The sequence below is a fragment of the Budorcas taxicolor genome, chromosome 5 (assembly GCF_023091745.1).
Source record: "Budorcas taxicolor isolate Tak-1 chromosome 5, Takin1.1, whole genome shotgun sequence".
Taxonomy (NCBI): domain Eukaryota; kingdom Metazoa; phylum Chordata; class Mammalia; order Artiodactyla; family Bovidae; genus Budorcas; species Budorcas taxicolor.
Genome location: NC_068914.1, coordinates 143760213 through 143785878, shown reverse-complemented (window position 1 = coordinate 143785878; position 25666 = coordinate 143760213). Strand labels below are relative to the sequence as shown.

The 25666-nt window shown below is 38.8% G+C and overlaps 1 protein-coding gene across 1 annotated transcript; it reads right to left on the bottom strand.

Moving 5' to 3' along the window:
• Positions 1–471: 471 nt before the first annotated feature.
• LOC128048999 (killer cell lectin-like receptor subfamily B member 1B allele A) lies at positions 472–24219 on the bottom strand. Its single transcript, XM_052641503.1, has 6 exons — positions 24147–24219; positions 16729–16815; positions 14754–14852; positions 6263–6438; positions 1540–1646; positions 472–580 (listed from the first exon to the last, which is right to left on the bottom strand). Exons 1-6 carry the CDS (start codon positions 24217–24219, stop codon positions 472–474), a joined length of 651 nt encoding a protein of 216 aa, XP_052497463.1.
• Between the last annotated feature and the right edge of the window lie 1447 nt (positions 24220–25666).

Genomic DNA, 25666 nt, shown 5'->3' with positions numbered 1-25666 from the left:
GTACCTTTGAGGTTTTAGACCTGCTGTGTTAAATGGCCAGTAGGGTATATAGGTCTTGTGATTAGAGAATGATCTGAATGGCAGATATGACTTTGTTATGCATTGCTTTGTATGTGGTAGTTGAAACTATGAGAATGTAAGAAATTAACTAAGGATATCAAGTTAAGCTAAGTGAAAGTGTGAATCACTCAGTCTGAAGATACAGAAAAGATAAAGGCTAAAGTTCAAAAAATACTGGTAAGATGAGATGGATGATTGAATCACCACATCATTCAGATGTAAAAATATATTCATCATACACACTCATTTTCTAAAACATTTTATTTTGTGTATCTCCCTTTCTACACTTCTGAGAATAGTACTATAAAAAACTCACACAGACAGCCCTCTGAGCTTTCTTATGATCTGAGCTCAAACTTCATGTGGTGTCTCTTAGTCAGACAAATAGAGACTTATTTTCTGCCAAGTGGATTATAGTTGACAAATCCATGGATAATTTTTCTGACAACTTTCTTTGGTTATCTTGGTAGAAGACACCCAGGCACATTTCATACTCCGGCTCTCTCGTTCATTTGAAAACCTACAGAAAGAAAGCAGATTGTTTTCTTTACACCAGCCATGAGTATATGCATATGGCCAGAGGCTTACAAGGACTTCAGAAAATGTTTTCTATTTTTTTTTAATAAAGAATAAACTCATTAAAACTATTTAAATGCACAACAATATGACAGGCAAAGCAATTCTTCTCACTTTATGTTTTATTTCTCAAACGTCTCTCCAGAGAAGTTAATAGTTCATTTTTGTTGTTTAGTCTCTTAGTTGTGTCTGACTCTTTGTGACCATATAGACCATAACCTGCCAGACTCCTCTGTCCATGGATTCTCCAGGCAAGAATACTGGAGTAGGTTGGCATTTCATTCTCCAGGGGATCTTCCTAACCTAGGGATTGAACCTGCATCTCTTGCATTGGCAGGCAGATTCTTTACCACTGAGCCACCAAGGAAGCCCTAATAGTTCATTAAAGAGAGCTAAAATATCACCTCTGACTTTTTTTTAGTCCACTCTGAGCAGTGTGTGGGATCCTAGTTCCCCGTGATAGGAGATGGGTTTGAATCCATGTCCCCTGTATTGGGAATGCGGAGTCTTAGCCACTAAAACGTCAGGGAAGTCCCTCAGCTCTGAAATTTTTATTGCTTAAAAACTGATCACTGTAAGAAGTGAGCAGAAAGTTAGGCTCTGTAAAACAAACATGTGCACTCATAAAAGAATTTACACTTGCTAATTTACCTTTTATATAAAAAGGTAAAATCAGGCAACAAGGCAATCTTGTTTAATACATAAGTTTTTTGAGTGGATGGAGGGAGATTTCTTTCTCAACTTTCTGTGTGAACCATTTTATAGAAATATTTATCAAACTGTAGCAGTCAGGAAAATAATACTCATTAGATCACTTCAAAGCCAATGATGTCATATGTCTCTTTCTTGTCACATACAACATGGGATTAAAAACCACAAAAAGAAAAAATGCAAAAGACTTACAGCTGAGTGTCAAAAGTGCTGTTGTCCAACCAGGTCCATAATTTCCCTCCAGGAGGAATCCTCAAACCAACCCAAAATGAATCATGTATATTTTGCCATATGAAAGTCTAAAAAGAATAGGAAATGTTGTATGAAATCAAGTGATTCTTACAGATGCAAGATAAAATACCACAGGAGCACCTTCTATGTGGCTGGCACTGCACTAGAAGCTAGGAATGAACAGGTAAGACATGCTTCATGTTTGCAAATAGATCACAGTGGAGGGGAAATCCACAGTAATGCAATGGGATAAAAGCTAAAGAAAAATTACTAAATGTCTATCGACAAATGAATGGATAAAGATGTGCCATATATGTACAGTGGAATATTACTCAGCCACGAAAAGAATGAAATTTTATCATGTGTCATAAAGAGTGAAGTAAGGCAGAAAGAGAAAAACAAATACCATATGTTAACAGACACATATATATAAGGGATCTAAACATAAATTTAAAAAAATCTAAATGTACCTATTTGCAAGGCAGGAATGCAGACATAGAGAAAGCACATGTGGACACAAGAAGACAGGGAGAGTGGGAAAAACTGGGAGATTGGGATATATATATATATATATATATATATATATATATATATATCACCGTGTGCAAAATAGATAGCTAACGGGAAGCTGTTGTATAGCACAGGGAGCTCAGCTCAGTGCTCTGTGATGATCTAAAGGGGTATTATGGCAGAGTGGAAGGGAGGTTCAAGAGGGAGGGAATATATGTATACCAATTATACTCCAATATAAAAACATAAACTGAGACTGTGAAGAAAAAAAGAACTATTATGGACAGTGTTAGTAGACACCAAGGCTGTGGAATCAGGCTGCAGCTACTATTACTACTACACATCTTTGCACAGTTATTCATTCTCTTTCTGTATTTTTCCAGTCACTAAAACTCTGACTGTGATAATAGTCATACCTATCTCAAAGAACTGTTATTGTTTTGTTAATAAGTAATATTAAACACTGTTTAGCACATAATGAATGCTTCTTGCCTAAATAATAGTGATTACTACTAAATACAAGTATTAAACAATAATCTAGAAGCGTTACAGGAAGAGTTACAGAAAGAAAACAATCTCTGAGCTGATGGAGCACATATTGTTCAAAAGTTTTTGTTTTGTTTTGTTTTTAATTGGAGGACAATTGCTTTACAATATTGTGTTGGTTTCTGCTATATATCAACATGAATCACCCATAGGTATACATGTGTCCCCTCCCTCTTTAATCTCCTTCCCACCTCCTATCCTATCCCACCTCTCTAGGTTGTCAAAGAACACCTGATTTGAACTCCTTCCATCACATATAGCAAATTTCCACTGGACATGGTAATCTATGTGCGTGCATGCTACTCTCTCAATTCCTCCCACCCACTCCTTTCCCGACTATGTCCACCAGTCTGTTCTGTATGTCTGCATCTCCATTGCTGAAAATAGGATCATCAGTATCATCTTTCTAGATTCCATATATATGCATTAATATATGATATTTATTTTTCTCTTTCTGCCTTAACTTTACTTTGTATAACAGGCTCTAGGTTCATCCACCTTATTGGAACCGACTCAAATGTGTTCTATTTATGGCTGAGTAATATTCCATTGTATATATGTACCATAACTTCTTTATCCATTCATCTACTGATGGCCATCTAGGTTGCCTCCTTATCTTAGCTATTGTAAATAGTGCTGCAACAAACATTGAGGTACATATGTCTCTTTCAACTATGGTTTTCTCAACGTATATGCCCAGTAGTGGGATTGTTGGGTTATATGGTAGTTTTATTCCTAGTTTTTTAAAGTAATTTTCATACTGTTCTCCACAGTGGCTGTATTAATTAACATTTCCACCAACAGTGAAAGAGCATTCCCTTTTCTCCACACCCTCTCCAGCATTTATTGTTTATAGAGATTTTGATGATGGCCATTCTGACCCTTGTGAGTTGATACCTTATTGTAGTTTTGATTTGCATTTCTCTAATGATGAGCAATGCTGAGCACCTCTTCATGTGTTTATTAGCCATCTGTATGTCTTTGGAGAAATGTCTGATTAGGTCCTCTGCCCATTTTTTTCTTTGGGCTCTTTGTTTTCCTGATATTGAGCTGCATGAGCTGCTTATATATCCTGGAGATTAATCCTTTGTCAGTTTTTTCCTTTGCAATTATTTTCTCCTATTCTGAAGGTTGTCTTTTAATCTTGTTTCTTTTGCTGTGCAAAAGCTTTTAAGTTTAATTGTCCCATTTGTTTATTTTTGTTTTTATGTCCATTACTCTAGGAGGTGGGTAATATCTTCTTTTTGTACAATACCATAACCCCTGAGACAAAGTATATGGCTGGCCATAATGTGCTAAGTTGCTGAAGTTTTGTCTGACTCTTTGTGACTGTAGCCTGCAAGACTCCTCTGTCCATGGGATTTCCAAGGCAAGAATACTGGAGTGAGTTGCCATCTCCTCCTCCAGGAGGTCTTCCCAGCCCAGGTCGACCCGTGTCTCTTGTATCTCCTGCATTGGTAGGTAGATTCTTTACCACTGCCCAGTTCACATGTATGCCATGCCATGCTCAGTTGCTTCACATGTACAATTGACCCCTATTACAGGCTTCAGGGGCCAGAGGATAGAATATTATGGGCTTAACTATGTCTCTTCAAAATGTATGCATTTGAAGCTCTAACCCCTAGTGCTTCAAAATGCGGCTGCCTTTGGAGACACAGCTTTCAGAGAGGTGACTAAGCAGAAATGAGGCTGTTAGGGTAGATCTTAATCCACTCTGATTATTGTCCTTATAAGAAGCAGAAATTTGGACATACAGAGAGACACAGATGCATGCATACAGAGGAAAGACCATGTGAGGACAGAGCAAGCAGGTGGCCATCTAGAAACTAAGGAGCGAGGCCTTGGAAGAAACCACATCTGCCAACACCTCGATCTTGAACTTTATTTCTGATGCTTAAGCCGCCGAGTCCATGGTACTTTGTTATGTTAGCTCTGACAAACTCATACAACCCCTTTGAGTGCTTGCATGCTAAGTCACTTCAGTTGTGTCTGACTCTTTGTAACCTCATGGACTGTAGCTGCCCAGCTCCTCTATCCATAGGATTCCCCAGGCCAGAATTCTGGAGGAGCTGCCATGCCCTCCTTCAGGAGATCTTCCTGACCCAAGGATCAAACTTGCATGTCCTGCATCAGCAGGCAGGTTCTTTACCACTAGCACCACCTGGAAAGCCTTACAGCCCCTTTATTATTCTGTTGGTGGCTCAGATGGTAAAAAAACTGCTTGAAATGCGAGAGATCTGGGTTCAATTCCTGGGTAGAAACAGACAATAAATCACTGCATGGAGAAACAGTGCAATGAAGACTTCCCTAAAAACCTTATCTGTTTCCTGCTCATCATCAAATGGAAAAATGCTGAAATGCAGAAAAGACATGTTTTCTGAGCAACAAGAAACCTACCCATCACTTAAAAATGAACTGAAACTCCACATTAAAGACCTAGGAGGAACTGCGTGTTCATTTCCAACCACAAAGCTATGTAACTCAGTCTTTTCTTATTAGATGCTTTCTTATTAGATCCTTTAAGTTGATACCTTCTTCCCCTTTTTTGTCTTAAGCTGACTTCTAAGAGAAGAAAAAAGTCTCTTTTTAGTTCTTCACCCTTTCTGGATTTGGTTCATATTCAAACCAATTTGGACTGGATCTGACAAAGAGTTTTACAGTTTAATATTTGGGGTTACATTGCTTACACTGAAGATAACTTACTTTCCATTTTGATTTTCTTGTTGTTGTGGATTTCTATGAAACTCAGATGAGTTTTTTCTTCCCCCTACAAAAGTTTCAACAGCTGCCCTTATATAAGCACTCCAGACTTAACCAGGCTTGTAAAGCCCTGTTTGTCATTGAGTTTTCTAAAACTGAGCCTTTGACATCGCTTGTAATTTCAACATACTAATTCTTATGCTTAGAATCCTTATTTGATGTTTGCCAACTAATATCTATACTGGCCTTATTAAGGTTTAGTGTCCAACCTTTGTGTAAGAAAATTTCAATTTAAATTATGCCAGAGTTAGAAAAATATTGGCTTTCTTCAACAAAAAACAAAGTTTAATGAGAAGGGCTATACTGTATTTCCTTTCTCTGAACATTATTTTTAATTTCAGCTGCCATGCTGTCTGACTACAAACTTTCTGAGCAATGATGGATTAAATATGGGCGATGAGACTGATGTCATACTTTTAAAATGCAGTCTGGGAAATGGATCCCTTATAGAGAACAACTTAGGTATATATTACTAAAAGGATTTCTCCTATCTCTAGCTAAGCAAATGTGAAAGTAAATGTTGCTCAGTCGTGTTTGACTCTTTGCAACCCCATGGGCTATACAGTTCATGAAATTCTCCAGGCCAGAATACTGGAGTGGGTAGCCTTTCCCTTTTCCAGGGGATCTTCCCAACCCAGGGATCAAACCCAGATCTCCCGCATTGCAGGCAGATTCTTTACCAGCTGAACCACAAAGGAAGAAAAAGAAGCTTAAAATAATACTATAGTTTCAAGTATTCATTCAACCAATAATTGTGCAGTTAATATCAATGAGGTTTAATTTTTTTTCACCGAAATTTTCAAATTTGTAGCACAAAGAAGTACTGAAGTTGTGAAGGATGTTATAATCTTAAAATTTTATACCTTACCATATCACTGAAGTCTCGGACCACCATGAGATGTGATTCTTTCATGACACAGTCATTTTTACTTTCATTCCAAGATTTCTTATTTTCATGTTCAGCAATCCAGTAGCATTTCCCCCCATGTAGCTTCCAATCTTTGCTGGGGCATGATGTATAAACAGTGGAAGAATTGAAAGGAATTGGAAAGAAAAATGACAAGAAATTAAAAGAAACATGAGAATGCACCCCTAATATTGTATAATAATTAAAGCCTCTCAAAGTTTGTAAAATCAGGGCCTAAGCTGTGGTCATGTATGGATGTGAGAGTTGGACTGTGAAGAAGGCTGAGCGCCAAAGAATTGATGCTTTTGAACTGTGGTGTTGGAGAAGACCCTTGAGAGTCCCTTGGACTGCAAGGATATCCAACGAGTCCATTCTGAAGGAGATCAACCCTGGGATTTCTTTGGAAGGAATGATGCTAAAACTGAAGCTCCAGTACTTTGGCCACCTCATGAGAAGAGCTGACTCATTGGAAAAGACTCTGATGCTGGGAAGGATTGGGGGCAGGAGGAGAAGGGGACGACCCAGGATAAGATGGCTGGATGGCATCACGGACTCGATGGACGTGAGTCTGAGTGAACTCCGGGAGATGGTGATGGACAGGGAGGCCTGGTGTGCTGCAATTCATGGGGTCACAAAGAGTCGGACACGACTGAGCAACTGAACTGAACTGAACTGAACTGAAGCTTTCTTTAACAAAAGTATGGGCTTTTCTCAGGATGGATTTTGAAAAAAATAAAACCTAACAGAATTTCAATTGTGTATTTATTTCTTTCTCTCTTTTCTTCTTTCTCCCATTTAATTTATTCTCTTTGAAATATGTTATGTTTTCCATAAACTAGGCAATGCACAGACACTAGGATAAAGTGATCAACATCCAAACTTCAGGAAGATAAAAATTTTTGGAGGAAAACTAGAAATTAAAGATTTCAACTAGTGATCCATCAAAAAACCAGACATTTTGAGAATTATATATCACTATAATTTTGAGAATTATAAAATCATGAGAAGAATTTTCATTGGGCAAAATTTGTATGATAGGTCTCTAAAACTCAGGTAGATTGATCTTTCTATGTATAAAAGGGTCTGGACAGAATTTAAAGCAATTTTATTCAATACCATGTTATCACCTCTATCAAGGGTAGGAGGACTATTATGTGCTTTTGTATTGGGAATAATGTCCCAGAAAATTTGCTATCATAGTCTCACTAGTTTAAAAAAATTAAAGTTTTTGGAAAGAGGTTGAGGAGACTTTGAAAAATTAAAATCCATTTTAAAGTTTTAATGATTTCCTAGAAGCCAAAATCACTCTATAACATGGACTGGTAAGTCTTAATAATAACATTATATATGCAGGTTCAAAAAAAGAAAGGAATATAGTTTTTCAATATAGAATACAAACTTAAATCAACAGATTTAGTTCAGTTCAGCACAGTTCAGTGCAGTCGCTCAGTTGTGTCCGACTCTTTGTGACCCCAAGAATCGCAGCATGCCAGGCCTCCCTGTCCATCACCAACTCCCGGAGTTCACTCAGACTCACATCCATCGAGTCAGTGATGCCACCAGCCATCTCATTCTCCATTTCCCACTTCTCTTCCTGCCCCGAATTCCTGCCAGCATCAGAGTCTTTTCCAATGAGTCAACTCATCACATGAGGTGGCCAAAGTACTGAAATTTCAGCTTCAGCATCATTCCTTGCAAAGAAATCCCAGGGCTGATCTCCTTCAGAATAAGCTGGTTGGATCTCCTTGTAGTCCAAGGGACTCTTAAAAGTCTTCTCCAACACCACAGTTCAAAAGCATCAATTCTTTGGTGCTCAGCCTTCTTCACAGTCCAACTCTCACATTCATATATGACCACTGGAAAAAACCATAGCCTTGACTACATGGACATTTGTTGGTAAAGTAATGTCTCTGCTTTTCAATATGCTATCTAGGTTGGTCATAATTTTTCTTCCAAGGAGTAAGTATCTTTTAATTTCATGGCTGCAATCACGATCTGCAGTGATTTTGGAGCCCCCCAAAAATAAAGTCTGACACTGTTTCCACTGTTTGCCCATCTATTTCTTATGAAGTGATGGGACCAGATGCCATGATCTTAATTTTCTGAATGTTGAGCTTTAAGCTAACTTTTTCACTTTCCACTTTAAAATAATATAGAAAACAGAAAGAAAAATAAAACAGAAAATCTAAATAATTGAGTGTTTTCTTGACTTTTAAAAGTATATAAATACATTCATATGTAAAAGATAGAAACTTGCATAAAATGATCATTTATAATATTTTTCATTTTAGTTCAGTTGCTAGTCGTGTCCGACTCTTTGCGACCCCATGAATCGCAGCACGCCAGGCCTCCCTGTCCATCACCATCTCTCGGAGTTCACCCAGACTCACGTCCATCTAGTCGGTGATGCCATCCAGCCATCTCATCCTCGGTCGTCCCCTTCTCCTCCTGCCCCCAATCCCTCCCAGCATCAGAAGTTTATCCAATGAGTCAACTCTTCTCATGAGGTGGCCAAAGTATTGGAGTTTCAGCTTTAGCATCATTCCCTCCAAAGAAATCCCAGGGTTGATCTCCTTCAGAATGGACTGGTTGGATCTCCTTGAAGTCCAAGGGACTCTCAAGAGTCTTCTCCAACACCACAGTTCAAAAGCATCAATTCTTCAGTGCTCAGCTTTCTTCACAGTCCAACTCTCACATCCATACATGACCACAGGAAAAATCATAGCCTTGACTAGATGGACCTTAGTTGGCAAAGTAATGTCGCTGCTTTTGAATACGCTATCTAGGTTGATCAAAACTTTTCTTCCAAGAAGTAAGCGTCTTTTAATTTCATGGCTGCAGTCACCATCTGCAGTGATTCTGGATCCCAAAACAATAAAGTCTGACACTGTTTCTACTGTTTCCCCGTCTAATTCCCATGAAGTGATGGTACCGGATGCCATGATCTTCGTTTTCTGAATGTTGAGCTTTAGGCCAACTTTTTTGCTCTCCTCTTTACTTCCATCAAGAGGCTTTGAATCATTTAGTACATTAAAAATTCACCCATTCCAGTGCATTTTAGTTCACTGATTCCTAGAATGTCGACGTTCACTCTTGCAATCTCTTGTTTGAACACTTCCAGTTTGCCTTGATTCATGGACCTGACATTCCAGGTTCCTATGCAATATTGCTCTTTACAGCATCAGACCTTGGTTCTATCACCAATAACATCCACAGCTGGCTATTGTTTTTGCTTTGGCTCCATCCCTTCATTCCTTCTAGAGTTATTTCTCCACTGATCTCCAGTAGCATATTGGGCACCTACTGACCTGGGGAGTTCCTTATTCAGTATCCTATCATTTTGCCTTTTCATACTGTTCATGGGGCTCTCAAGGCAAGAATACTGAAGTGGTTTGCCATTCCCTTCTCCAGTGGACCACATTCTGTCAGACATGTCCACCATGACCCGCCTGTCTTGAGTTGCCCCGCAGGCATGGCTTGGTTTCATTGAGTTAGACAAGGCTGTGGTCCCGGTGTGATTAGATTGACTAGTTTTCTGTGAGTATGGTTTCAGTGTGTCTGCCCTCTGATGCCCTCTTGCAACACCTACCATCTTACTTGGGTTTCTCATTCCTTGGGCATGGGGTATTGCTTCACGGTTGCCCCAGCAAAGCGCAGCTGCTGCTTCTGACCTTGGATAAGGGGTATCTCCTCACCACCGCCAGATTACCATTATATCTACTACTGTGGGCAGGAATCCCTCAGAAGAAATGGAGTAGCCATTATGGTCCACAAAAGATTCTGAAATGCAGTACTTGGATGCAATCTCAAAAACGACAGAATGATCTCTGTTCGTCTCCAAGGCAAACTATTCAATGTCACGGTAATCCAAGTCTATGCCCCAACCACTAACGCTGAAGAAGCTGAAGTTCAATGGTTCTATGAAGGCGTTCAAGACCTTTTAGAACTAACACCCCAAAAAATATGTTCTTTTTATTATAGGGGACTGGAATGCAAAAGTAAGAAGTCAAGAAACACCTGGAGTAACAGGAAAATTTGGCCTTGGAATGCAGAATGAAGTAGGGCAAAGACTAATAGAGTTTTGCCAAGAAAATGCACTGGTCATAGCAAACACCCTCTTCCAACAACATAAGAGAAGACTCTACACATGGACATCACCATATGGTCAACACTGAAATCAGATTGATTATATTCTTTGCAGCCAAAGATGGAGAAGCCCTATACAGTCAACAAAAAAAAGACCAGAAACTGACTGTGGCTCAGATCATGAAGTCCTTATTACCAAATTCAGACTGAAATTGAAGAAAGCAGGGAAAACCGCTAGACCATTCAGGTATGACCTAAATCAAATCCCTTATGATTAATCCCTTATGATTATGGAAGTGAGAAATAGATTTAAGGGCCTAGATCTGATAGATAGAGTGCCTGATGAACTATGGAATGAAGTTCATGACATTGTACAGGAGACAGGGATCAAGACCACCCCATGGAAAAGAAATGCAAAAAAGCAAAATGGCTGTCTGGGGAGGCCTTACAAATAGCTGTGAAATGAAGATAAGTGAAAAGCCAAGGAGAAAAGGAAAGATATAAGCATCTGAATGCAGAGTTCCAAAGAATAGCAAGAAGAGGTAAGGACATTTTTCAGTGATCAATGCAAAGAAATAGAGGAAAACAACAGAATGGGAAAGACTAGAGATCTCTTCAAGAAAATTAGAGATACCAAGGAAACATTTCATTCAAAGATGGGCTCTGAAGGACAGAAATGGTCTGGACCTAACAGAAGAAGAAGATATTAAGAAGAGGTGGCAAGAAAACACAGAAGAACTGTACAAAAAAGATCTTCACAACCCAGATAATCAAAATGGTGTGATCACTCACATAGAGCCAGACATCCTGAAATGTGAAGTCAAGTGGGCCTTAGAAAGCATCACTACGAACAAAGTTAGTGGAGGTGATGGAATTCCAGTTGAGCTGTTTCAAATCCTGAAAGATGATGCTGTGAAAGTGCTGCACTCAATAAGCCAGCAAATTTGGACAACTCAGCAGTGGCGACAGGACTGGAAAAGGGCCGTTTTCATTCCAATCCCAAAGAAAGGTAATGTAAAAGAATGCTCAAACTACCACACAATTGCACTCATCTCACATGCTAGTAATGTAATGCTCAAAATTCTCCAAGCCAGACTTCAGCAATATGTAAATCATGAACTTCCTGATGTTCAAGCTGGTTTTAGAAAAGGCAGAGGAACCAGAGATCAAATTGCCAACATCCGCTGGATCATCAAAAAAGCAAGAGAGTTCCAGAAAAGCATCTGCTTTATTGACTATGCCAAAGCCTTTGGCTGTGTGGATCACAACAAACTGTGGAAAATTCTGAAAGAGATGGGAATATCAGACCACCTGACCTGCCTCTTGAGAAATCTGTATGCAGGCCAGGAAGCAACTGTTAGAACTGGACATGGAACAACAGACTGGTTCCAAATAGGAAAAGGAGTATATCAAGGCTGTATATTGTCACCCTGCTTATTTAACTTCTATGCAGAATACATCATGAGAAATGCTGGACTGGAAGATACACAAGCTGGAATCAAGTTTGCTGGGAGAAATATCAATAACCTCAGATATGCAGATGACACTACTCTTATGGCAGAAAGTGAAGAGGAACTAAAAAGCCTCTTGATGAAAGTGAAAGAGGAGAGTGAAAAAGTTGGCTTAAAGCTCAGCATTCAGAAAATGAAAATCATGGCATTCGGTCCGATCACTTCATGGGAAATAGATGGGGAAACAGTGTAAACAGTGTCAGACTTTATTTTTTTGGGCTCCAAAATCACTGCAGATGGTGACTGCAGCCATGAAATTAAAAGATACTTACTCCTTGGAAGAAAAGGTATCGCCAACTTAGTTAGTATATTCAAAAGCAGAGACATTACTTTGCCAACTAAGGTCCGTCTAGTCAAGGCTATGGTTTTTCCTGTGGTCATGTATGGATGTGAGAGTTGGACTGTGAAGAAGGCTGAGCACTGAGGAAGTGATGCTCTTGAACTGTGGTGTTGGAGAAGACTCTTGAGAGTCCCTTGGACTTCAAGGAGATCCAACTAGTCCATTCTGAAGGAGATCAACCCTGGGATGTCTTTAGAAGTAATGATGCTAAAGCTGAAACTCCAGTACTTTGGCCACCTCATGTGAAGTGTTGACTCATTGGAAAAAACTCTGATGCTGGGAGGGATTGGAGGCAGGAGGAGAAGGGGACGACAGAGGATGAGATGGCTGGATGGCATCACGGACTCAATGGACGTGAGTCTGAGTGAACTCTGGGAGTTGGTGCTGGGCAGAGATGCCTGGTACTCTGCGATTCATGGGGTCGCAAAGAGTCGGACACGACTGAGTGACTGAACTGAACTGAACTGAACCATTAAAAAACTGACAAAAACTATGTGATGTTGATCATGAATTTTAGGAAAGGAAATATTTTGACCAGCATTCTACACCTGCACATGTCCCAGTAGAATTAAAAATACTAATAAAATGCAACGATTTCAACACAGTACCTTTAAATTCATTTAAAACACAGACAAGTTTATTTTTCTCATTTGTCTTCAATCTTTAAATACTTTTGTCAAGGACTGTAATAGGCCCATGAAAAACAATGGTCTAAACCATCCCTCTGTACAGGTAGAGGAATTTCCCCTTTATTCAGATATACCCAAGTAAAATACATGCTACTGTCCACACTTGCTTTTTCAGGAATTCAGTTCAGTTCAGTTCAGTCATTCAGTCATGTCTGACTTTGCAATCCCATGGACTGCAACACGCTAGGCTTGCCTGTCCATTACCAACACCTGGAGTTGACTCAAACTTATGTCCATTGAATTGGTGATGTCGTCCAACCATCTTATCCTCTATTGTCCCCTTCTTCTCCTGCCTTCAATCTTTCCCAGCATCAGAGTTTTTTTCCAGTGAGTCAGTTCTTCACATCAGGTGGGCAAAATATTGGAGTTTCAGCTTGAGTATTAGTCCTTTCAATGAATATTCAGAACTGATTTCCTTTAGGATAGACTGGTTGGATCTTGCCGTCCAAGGGACTCTCAAGAGTCTTCTCCAACACCACAGTTCGAAAGCATCAATTCTTTGGTGCTTAGCTTTCTTTATGGTCCAACTCTCACATCCATACATGACTACTGGAAAAACAATAGCTTTAACTAGATGGATCTTTGATGGCAAAGTAATGTCTCTGCTTTTTAATATGCTCTCTAGATTGGCCATAACTTTTCTTCCAAGGAGCAAGCGTCTGTTAATTTCAGGGCTGCAGTCACCCTATGCAGTGATTTTGGAGACCGAAATAATAAAGTCTGTCACTGTTTCCATTGTTTCCCCATCTATTTGCCATGAAGTGATGGGACGGGATGCCATGATGTTAGTTTTCTGAACGTTGAGCTTTAAGCCAACTTTTTCACTCTCCTCTTTCACTTTTATCAAGAGGCTCTTTAGTTCTTCTTCACTTTCTACTATAAGGGTGGTGTCATCTGCATATCTGAGGCTATTGATATTTCTCCCGGCAATCTTGATTCCAGCTTGTGCTTCATCCAGCCTGGTGTTTCTCATGATGCACTCTGCATATAAGTTAAATAAGCAGGGTGACAATATACAGCCTTGACATACTCCTTTCCCTATTTGGAACCAGTCTGTTGTTTCAACAGAAAATTGGATTAAAGACTTAGTGCACATGGCCCCGCCCATCAGAACAATACCCAGTTTCCCCCGCAGTCAGTCTCTCCCATCGGGAAGCTTCCATAAGCCTCTTATCCTTCTCCATTAGAGGGAAGACAGAATGAAAACCACAATCACAGAAAAGTAACCCATCTGATCATATGGACCTCAGCCTTATCTAACTCAGTGAAACTATGAGCCATGCTGTGTAGGGCCACCCAGCACGGATGGGTGATAGTGGAGAGTCCTGACAAAATGTCGTCCACTGGAGAAAGGAATGGCAGACCACTTCAGTATTCTTGCCTTGAGAGTCCCATGAACAGTATGAAAAGGCAAAAAGATAGGACACCGAAAGATGAACTCCCTTGGTCGGTAGGTGCCCAATATGCTACTGGAGATCAGTGGACAGATAACTCCAGACAGTATGAAGAGACAGAGTCAAAGCAAAAACAACACCCAGTTGTAGATGTGACTGGTGATAGAAGCAAGGTCCGATGCTGTAAAGAGCAATATTGCATAGGATCCTGGAATGTTAGGTCCATGAATCAAGGCAAACTGGAAGGGATCAAACAGGAGATGGCAAGAGTGAACATCGACATTTCAGCAATCAGCAAACTAAAATGGACTCGAATGGGTGACTTTAACTCAGATGACCATTATGTCTACTACTGTGAGCAAGAATCCCTTACAAGAAATGGAGTAGCCATCACAGTCAACTCAGGAATTAGGCAATATAAAATAACATTACCTATTGAGCTACTTGCTTCAGATTTATCTTGCTCAGTACAATATTTCTTCTTTGATTCATTATCCACTTCAGTTTGTCTTGCAGATTTGAACTGAATAACTAGTGAAAGAAGACACATCTTTTCTTAATTAAATATAAAGCAGAAAACGGTCAGGTTGTAGTGACTCAGTGAAGTTGATTAATGTGGAAACTCCAGAGCAATTAAAGTGATTAAAATTTATGGGAAAAAAAATTCCTTTTTCCAAGATTGGACCTTCTTTTGCACATAGTCCTGTTAATTTTATTAATATCAAATTTAGGGAAATTGGTAAAATATGATCTGGGACCAGAAGGAAACTCACTTGATTTTTTCCGGAGTTTTCATATTTATCTTAATAAATGCAAAATAACCAGCTTTGAATGTAAGCTTCATTTGGAGAATTTGTGTTTGGTAAGTTCCTATTAACTGTACCAGGTGTCACCTGATTCATGGAAAGAGCTTTATGTGTTTTGATTTCAGTTCATGATTCTGTTCCTTTTGAGCTTGTCCATTTAAAGTCTACATATGGAAGGACAGGGTGAGCCCAGAGTATTTTTCTACCATGAGGAAGACATTTGTCTTTCTGATGGCCATTTCACTGAAATTACTTTGGGTTATTTATAATCTCACAATAGTGTGTATTAATCAGTTAAGTCTTTAAAATCTATTGTAGTAACAAATCTGTTACTAACAAACTACTGTTTTGATAACAAGCAAATTGATTAGCCTATACCAAAAAGAAACATAGCAGAGAGGGTACTTTTTTTCTTTCTTTTTTTTTTTAATGGTCATGCCCCATGGCATGTGGGATAATAGTTCCCTGACCATGGATCAAACCTTGACCCTCTGCGGTGGAAATGCAGAGTCGTTTTAACCATTGGACTGCCAGGGAAGTCCCAGCAGAGGTGTTGAATGTTAAGTATTTTTTGCTTCATCCCCTCAATGTTAAATTCCCAATTCGGCCACTGCCTAGTTATATTAAACTAGTCAAACCACTTATCACTCTGGGCTGTAGACAGTTCACCTCAACTGGAGGCTTGACCTTGTTGATTTCTAGGGCCCCATCCAGTTCTAGAATTCTGATTCTGCCCATTGACCTCTAGTAACTAATGACATACATAATTACTAATATCCTTCACAAGGACAATACAGGCAGATATTGCCTTGATCTGTTCTAGGGTTTGGTTCAATCTGGAAACCTGAATTCCTTAGAGTATACATCATCTGGAAGTTTTTCTCCAAGCATTTACTTAATGAACTATTAAAATAATTGCCATATAAAGTTGGACTATATTTCACTACATCCATGGCATATGAGTATAATTTTAAAATGCCTGATTGAATTGATTGGTTTTAGACAAAATTTTCACCCATGGATGCAAGATTGAGGATGCCCCTGAGTAGTTAATGGGGCTTCCTTTGTGGCTCAGCTGGTAAAGAAACCACATGCAATGCAGGAAGCCCGGTTCAATTCCTGGGTTGGGAAGATCCCCTGGAGAAGGGAAAGGCTACCCACTCCAGTATTCTGGCCTGGAGAATTCCACAGACTGTATAGTCTATGGGGTAACAAAGAGCTGGACACGACTGAGTGACTTTCACTTCACTTTCAGGATGCCGTGATTTTAGTAAGCTTGAATAAGATCTTGAATAAACTTAAACAGAAATATACTTCATAGTTTAGTTTGCTTTCCAGAACATGGTTCAGAAAAGCTGATTTTGATCATAAAATATAAATCTAGCATCCTTCATATATCAATGAAATGAATCCATAATATATGTAATATCACATGATGAAGTTCTATGGAAAATCTCTAATTTTATTTGTGTATCAAATTTCTTTCTTTTTGTGAAATTGTACTGAACTGTGTAGAAACCACTTTAACAGCAAACACAATTACAACAGGTCATGATAAAATAATACTTTGGGGTAAATAAAGGTTATTGGTAATTACTTACCAAGCATGCTCAGCACAATTACTATTACAAGAAGAATGATAATCATAGCACATCCAACTTTCAGGAAAATTCCGTGGTGATGAGAATCTATAAAATTGGATAAATTTCACTAGTAAGCCCAGTAAGTACTTCCTTAGGTGGTAAGAAAGGGCTGAATAAACTTTGTCAGTTATGCTCTTGAGGTATTTTCCTTTGAAATATGCAGACCTAACTTCCTCTTACATACAAATTTGGTCCCCTGATTTGTGAAGAAGGGGGAATTTATAAAACTGAATGAATATATTTTTTCTTTTTGATTCACAATTCATAATCTTAAATTATGATCTACTCTGCATCCCTAAGTTTTTATATAAGACTGAAATTCTCAAGATTCTCTAATAAACATACTGACAGCCCTCACTCATTTGGGTTGATCCATTCTTTCATGAAAAACGCAGAGGAACCAGAGATCAAATTGCCAACATCCGCTGGATCATCAAAAAAGCAAGAGAGTTCCAGAAAAACATCTATTTCTGCTTTATTGACTATGCCAAGGCCTTTGACTGTGTGGATCAGAATCAACTGTGGAAAATTCTGAAAGAGATGGGAATACCAGACCACCTGACCTGCCTCTTGAGAAACTTATATGCAGGTCAGGAAGCAACAGTTAGAACTGGACATGGAACAACAGACTGGTTCCAAATAGGAAAAGGAGTATATCAAGGCTGTATATTGTATATTGTCACCCTGCTTATTTAACTTCTATGCAGAGTACATCATGAGAAACGCTGGAATGGAAGAAACACAAGCTGGAATAAAGATTGCTGGAAAAGATAAGAATAACCTCAGATATGCACATGACACCACCCTTATGGCAGAAAGTGAAGAGGAACTAAAAAGCCTCTTGATGAAAGTGAAAGAGGAGAGTGAAAAAGTTGGCTTAAAGCTCAGCATTCAGAAAACGAAGATCATGGCATCCGGTCCCATCACTTCATGGGAAATAGATGGGGAAACAGTGGAAACAGTGGCAGACTTTATTTTTTTGAGCTACAAAATCACTGCAGATGGTGACTGCAGCCATGAAATTAAAAGATGCTTACTCCTTGGAAGAAAAGTTATGACCGACTTAGATAGCATATTCAAAAGCAGAGACATTACTTTACCAACAAAGGTCCATCTTGTCAAGGCTATGGTTTTTCCTGTGGTCATGTATGGATGCGAGAGTTGGACTGTGAAGAACGCTGAGCACTGAAGAATTGATGCTTTTGAACTGTGGTGTTGGAGAAGACTCTTGAGAGTCCCTTGGATTGCAAGGAGATCCAACCAGTTCATCCTGAAGGAGATCAACCCTGGGATTTCTTTGGAAGGAATAATGCTAAAGCTGAAACTCCAGTACTTTGGCCACCTCATGCGAAGAGTTGACTCATTGGAAAAGATTTTGATGCTGCGAGGGGTTGGGGGCAGGAGGAGAAGGGGATGACAGAGGATGAGATGGCTGGATGGCATCACGGACTCAATGGACGTGAGTCTGAGTGAACTCCGGGAGTTGGTGATGGACAGGGAGGCCTGGCGTGCCGCCCTGTCCATGGGGTCACAAAGAGTTGGACACAACTGAGCAACTGAACTTACTGATTCTTTTATGCTTTCTTATACAATAAATCTATTTCCTGTTATATGTAATTGCAGTTTCATAAAATTATACGTTTTAAAATAAAAGTAATTTAGAGATAATCTTGTGCAACATTTGAATGTTAAAATGGGGATTTTAAGTCCACAAAACACAGTTACTTGATAGTAGAGTTGAGATCATACCTCAGGTTTCTTGACTACCAAATTAGACCTTTGTTCACTATCCATTCTATCACTTGTAATCAGATAAATAGGTCATAAAAAGAAAATGACATTTTTAGCTCTGGGATGATTGATGACTAAAACCAAGAGGCTCTTATCCAAAGTAGTTTAGTTCAGTTCATTTCAGTGGCTCAGTCGTGTCCGACTCTTTGCGACCCCATGAAACGCAGCACGCCAGGCCTCCCTATCTCCCGGAGTTCACTCAGACTCACGTCCATTGAGTCTGTGATGCCATCCAGCCATCTCATCCTCTGTCATCCCCTTCTCCTCCTGCCCCCAATCCTTCCCAGCATCAGAGTCTTTTCCAATGAGTCAACTCTTCACATGAGGTGGCCAAAGTACTGGAGTTTCAGCTTTAGCATTATTCCTTCCAAAGAAATCCCAGGGCTGATCTCCTTCAGAATCAACTGGTTGGATCTCCTTGCAGTCCAAGGGACTCTCAAGAGTCTTCTCCAACACCACAGTTCAAAAGCATCAATTCTTCGGCGCTCAGCTTTCTTCACAGTCCAACTCTCACATTCATACATGACCACAGGAAAAACCATAGCCTTGACTAGACGGACCTTAGTCGGCCAAGTAATGTCTCTGCTTTTGAATATGCTATCTAAGTCGGTCATAACTTTTCTTCCAAGGAGTAAGCATCTTTTAATTTCATGGCTGCAGTCACCATCTGCAGTGATTTTGTAGCTCAAAAAAATAAAGTCTGCCACTGTTTCCACTGTTTCCCCATCTATTTCCCATGAAGTGATGGGACCGGATGCCATGATCTTCGTTTTCTGAATGCTGAGCTTTAAGCCAACTTTTTCACTCTCCTCTTTCACTTTCATCAAGAGGCTTTTTAGTTCCTCTTCACTTTCTGCCATAAGGGTGATGTCATCTGCATATCTGAGGTTATTGATATCTCTCCCAGCAATCCTGATTCCAGCTTGTGTTTCTTCCAGTCCAGCGTTTCTCATGATGTCCTCTGCATAGAAGTTAAATAAGCAGGGTGACAATATACAGCCTTGATGTACTCCTTTTCCTATTTGGAACCAGTCTGTTGTTCCATGTTCAGTTCTAACTGTTGCTTCCTGACCTGCATATCAGTTTCTCAAGAGGCAGGTCAGGTGGTCTGATATTCCCATTTCTTTCAGAATTTTCCACAGTTGATTGTGATCCACACAGTCAAAGGATTTGACATAGTCAATAAGGCAGAAATAGATGTTTTCCTGGAACTCTCTTGTTTTTTTGATGATCCAGCGGATGTTGGCAATTTGATCTCCGGTTCCTTTGCCTTTTCTAAAACCAGCTTGAACATCAGAAGTTCACGGTTCACGTATTGCTGAAGCCTGGTTTGGAGAATTTTGAGTATTACGTTACTAGCATGTGAGATGTTTGAGCATTCTTTGGCATTGCCTTTCTTTGGGATTGGAATGAAAACTGACCTTTTCCAGTCCTGTGGCCACTGTTACAATATATCAATTCCACCAGATATGTGATATATACACATCTACATGGGACTTTCCTGGTGGCTCAGGCAGTAAAACATCTGCCTACAGTGCAGCTGACCCAGGTTCATTCCCTGGATCGGGAAGATTCTCTGGAGAAGGGAATCGCCCACTCCACCATTCTTGCCTGAAGAATTCCACGGATATGGGAGCCTGGTGGGCTACAGTCCCTGGGGTCGCAAAGAGTCAGACACAACTGATACTTTCACAAACTGAGAGCCTACTACTATAACTGATGTGAAAATACAACCAATTACAAAATCAAATGTCAAGAATGATTAACATGAATGCTTATTTAGTGGAATACTATTAGAGAGTCCTTGTTCAAATTATTAGTGTTTAAGTAAAACATCTTTAATGAGAATTTATTAAATTCCCAAAACACTAAAAGAAGTCCATGCATTTCCTTTTATCAGGCAAGCAATGCAAATGGTGCCTGACTAGGCAATAGTGAGAAGAATGTGATAATATCCCAACACACATTTCTAGGGTGAAGAACTGAGATTTCAAACCTAAAAAGTTGGAGAATAAATCATCAGAGTTCATGAATGGAATTAATACAAGGAGTACTACATCATTTCTTTAGGCCACTTAAGTAAAGTTTAAGAGAATCATGAATTTCTGAGTCTTAGTCTGGGATATTCTCAATTGTATTACCTTTTCTCACTGATATTTCACTCAGTTTCATGGGAGTACCCTCTTGTTTTATATCTTGGAGAACCAATGAAACTATAATATTTAAAATATTTAAAATAAATCAAATCTATTGATTTAAAATCCATTTGTACATTTATCTGCCTACCAAGCATCTATTAATTGCTTACCGAGGACTTAGTACTGTGAGAGGCAGTGGAAATTCAAAGATTAAGATTAGGGAGAGCGTTTCAACACAAATGAAGCTCTGAAATAGGAATGAATATGATAATTCTAAAGAGCAAAGAGAAAGTCAACAATCAGAGTTAAACAAGTGAAATTTAGCAACTTCAAAGAGAAAGCTCGGGGAAAATTGTGTAGGGCTCTGTGGGACATTACAATCCAATGTAGCAATTTTCTTGTAGCATCTTTCTTTTCCTCTTGAATATGACACATGGTAACAGAAGTTGCATTTATCCACAACAGAGATATGCAATGAAACAGTAATAAAATATTTGACTTCTAGTCATGACTATAGGTAGGTAATTTAATTTTTATGCATTCATATTTCCTCATTTTTAACATTACAATAAAATTGGACTAGATAGCATTAAAGACAGTGTCCCCAAATCTCTTTTCCTTGTTCAGTTCAGATCAGTTGCTCAGTCGTGTCCGACTCTTTGCGACCCCATGAATCGCAACACACCAAGCTTCCCTGTCCATCACCAACTGCCAGAGTTCAGTCAGACTCACCTCCATCGAGTCAGTGATGCCATCCAGCCATCTCATCCTCTGTCGTCCCCTTCTTCTCCTGCCCCCAATCCCTCCCAGCATCAAAGTCTTTTCCAATGAGTCAACTCTTCGCATGAGGTGGCCAAAGTACTGGAGTTTCAGCTTTAGCATCATTCCTTCCAAAGAAATCCCAGGGTTGATCTCCTTCAGGATGGACTGGTTGGATCTCCTTGAAGTCCAAGGGACTCTCAAGAGTCTTCTCCAACACCACAGTTCAAAAGCATCAATTCTTCGGCGCTCAGCCTTCTTCACAGTCCAACTCTCACATCCATACATGACCACAGGAAAAACCATAGCCTTGACTAGGCGGACCTTAGTCAGCAAAGTAATGTCTCTGCTTTTGAATATACTATCTAGATTGGTCATAACTTTTCTTCCAAGGAGTAAGCATCTTTTAATTTCATGGCTGCAGTCACTATCTACAGTGATTTTGGAGCCCCCAAAAGTAAAGTCTGACAGTGTTTCTACTGTTTCCCCATCTATTTCCCATGAAGTGATGGGACCGGATGCCATGATCTTTGTTTTCTGAATGCTGAGCTTTAAGCCAACTTTTTCACTCTCCTCTTTCACTTTCATCAAGAGGCGTTTTAGTTCCTCTTCACTTTCTGCCATAAGGGTGGTGTCATCTGCATATCTCAGGTTATTGATATTTCTCCCAGCAATCTTGATTCCAACTTGTGTTTCTTCCAGTCCAGCATTCCTCATGATATACTCTACATATTCTCTTTTAAATTAATTTTTATTGGAGTATAGCTGATTTGCATGCTTAGTCACTTAGTTGTGTCCGACCCTTCATGACCCTTTGGACTGTAGCCTGACAGCCTCCTCTGTCCATGGGATTCTCCAGGCAAGAATACTGGAGTGGGTTGCCATTTCCTTCTCCAGGGGATCTTCCCAAACCAAGGATCAAACCCATGTCTCCTGCATTGGTAGGCTGATTCTTTGCCACTGAGACACCAGAGAAGCCCATTTGATAAATTTGTATGTCAATCCCAGTCTCCCAATTTTTCCCCTCCTTCTTTTCCCCTTGGTAACCATAAATTTGTTTACTAAGTCTGTGACTCTGTATCTGTTTTGTAAATGGGTTCATTTATACCATTTTCTTTCTTTCTTTCTTTTTTTTTTTTTTTTGACCAGGAAAAAAGTAATGTTCTTTCCATAAACAGACAAAATTAAATCCTGGTATGCAGAATCAAAAATATTGATCTTGTAGCTTGAAGTGAGTTAAAATAACCTCAAGAAAAATCGACCAATTATATGAGATTTGTGGGAAACGGAGGAATAAGAATACAGGTTTCATCCATATTACTTCTCAAACTAAGTTCCATTAGCTCACACAAAATGAAAGCTCCCAGTCTGTCAAGAAAAGAAAGCAGATAAGCCCATATTGAGCAAGTTGTGCTGTGCTGTGTTAAGTCGCTTCAGTCATGTCTGACTCTTTATGATGTTATGGACTGTAGCCCACCAGGTTCCTCTGTCTATGGGATTCTCTAGACAGGAATACTGGAGTGGTTTGCCATGCCCTCCTCTAGATCTGCCCGACCCAGGGACCAAACCCACGTCTCTTACATCTCCTGCATTGGCAGGTGGGTTCTTTATTACTAATACCACCTGGGAAGCCCCATTGAGCAAGTTAGAGAGAGAGAGCATTTAAACATGGGAAATTTCTTTCAACTGGAGAAAACCATACATAAGATCCACTTGAAAACTGCAAACTTAAAGATATGAAAGAAGAAATGGATTCTTGGGAATAAAAGGAAAGTAAGACATCAGTTTTACTCCACAAGGACAAGCTTGTGGAGACTTTAAACATTTTATGTAACCTTTACAATACAAAAATTCTTACCCTAGAGGAGATAATATAAATGCAACGTGGAATGTTCCCTAAAGCTTCATTTGTATAGAATGTATGTAGAACATACATTGGATTTGAAAAAGCTATTGGTTTTGAGGTGGTTTGTGATTAAGGTACAATCTTATCTTTAGCTGTATGCCTATCTACTTGTGCTCCAAAAATATTCTATTACTCAGATAATCATTAATTCTAAACTTCAGGAAATAAGATATTAACACTTTATGTCTTTTTATTTTAGTTTAACATTTTTATCCTACTGATACACAACTTCCAAAAGGCTAAATAACAATGTGAATAATTGTCAGAGATATTTTCCTCAGTGTGAATGAGTTTATTATATTATTTTCAAAGGGCAGATTCGGATGAGTAAAATTATAGAGCAGAAAGAGGTTATGAGTATCAATGTTACCACAGGAATATAATAAATTTCCGCCACAAGAAATATAAGGAATAGAGTTCATGGAAACCAAAAGCAAATGTCTACATATTAAGACTAAAGTTACAATTAACTTCACAAACACTTTGTGTCATTAAAATCCTTCACTTTCTCCCTGGCATTCAGTAGATTTTGCTTTGAATCCAGTCTCCTATTTCCAGTAAATCTCCTGGAGAAGGAAGTGGCAACCAAACTCCAGGATTCTTGCCTAGAGAATCCCACGGACAGAGGAGACTGGTGGGCTACAGTCCACAGGGTTGCAAAGAGTTGGACACAGTGAAGTGACTTAGCACATTTTTAGTAAGACAGATGTAAACACAGGACAGAAACAAGGGAGATTTAAAGTAAAACATTAATTTTAACAGGAGTTCTAGATCCAGCTTACCAGATCTCTGAAGTGAAGATGGATGTTCTGAAGATGTATGTTTGATATCAGCATAGACTATCTCTTTAGCCATTGCATAAATTAAAAAGAATCCTATATTTTTGCAAACTTCCTATAAATGAGATATATTGAGACAGATAATTTCCTTCCTCTCTCCCAAGTTTGGTAGATTCCCTCAATGAATAAATAAAAACAATGTGCTCAGCCTTATCAATCAAGGCAATAGATTATTGAACACTTGCATGATCTGGAAGAAAACTACTATCCATGCAGTAGTTTCTTGCACTTCAGTTAGTTTTCTGCCCTCAGTTGGAATGATTTTGACCTTTATTAGTACCAGAAAAGAGATTGCATCACTTTCTTCTATAAACCACTTCCTCTTTTAGGTTAGACATATTTTCAGGCAGAAACCCTTTGACCTTCTAGCATTTTCTCCAAAGTGGAATAGCAACTTGGAAGGATGGACAAGAAAAAGAGGATTTTTTTTTTTTTTAAATGAAAGTAGTAGAAAGAATTGACAGAATCCTCATCTTTGAAATGCATTGTAATTACTTAGGCAATACTTTAAAATGCCCTTAAAGCTATTTCTTCTCTTGTACACTTTATAATATTAACAGCAAGCTAAATTGAAGCATAGATTATGCAGAGGATTTCCAAACTGAAAAATAATCTATATGAAATAGAAATAACTCTATGTCAAAATATCTCGAGACAAATATTACAAATATGACAAAATATCTTTTGTCATAAAAGAAAATAAATCTTATCTTTTAAATGAAGTTCACAGAAATTTATCACTGAATGCAATGTATTAAGCATAGATTTTAATTTCCCATTTCTTCTGTGCTGTGCTGTGCTCAGTCTCTCAGTTGTGTTCAACTCTTTTGTGAACCCCATGGATTGTAATCTGTCAGGCTCCTCTGTTCATGGGATTTCCCAGGCAAAAATACCAGAGTGGGTTGCTGTTGTCTTCTCCAGGAACCACAAATTTTTTAATTGATTATGTCTAATTCTTGTTATTCCATTGTGGCTGATAGTGTTTACATTTTAAACACATTTTCATTCATATTGTATTCTATAAACAAAAGTTAGAAAAGTTGAATATTATAAGGCTAAATTGTTTTAGTTTCATTTTTTTCTATATTATTTGATTATGTTTCCATCATGGTCTATTGTAAGCTAGATTTGGAACTTTAAAAGCCTGGGCCTAAATCTTGACTTCAAAATGTAACAGCTAAACACCTTTGGACAAATTTATCTTTTCAATGCCAAAGTCCTAATCTATAACAGATATAATGAGAGTACTATTATATTATTGAACATTGCAATGTATAATAAACTATATGATATAGTTTAATAAACTATAAATAAAGTATACAAATATTCCTCCTTTTTCTTGTACCCCACTGGCTTCCTTTGCCAGTATTTTTCTAACTTCTTCCTTATCCTTTTGTGGTACTTTACTTTTCCTCTACTTACCTCTGAAAGAGGTACCTTTGTGTTTAGAAAAAGAGACTAAA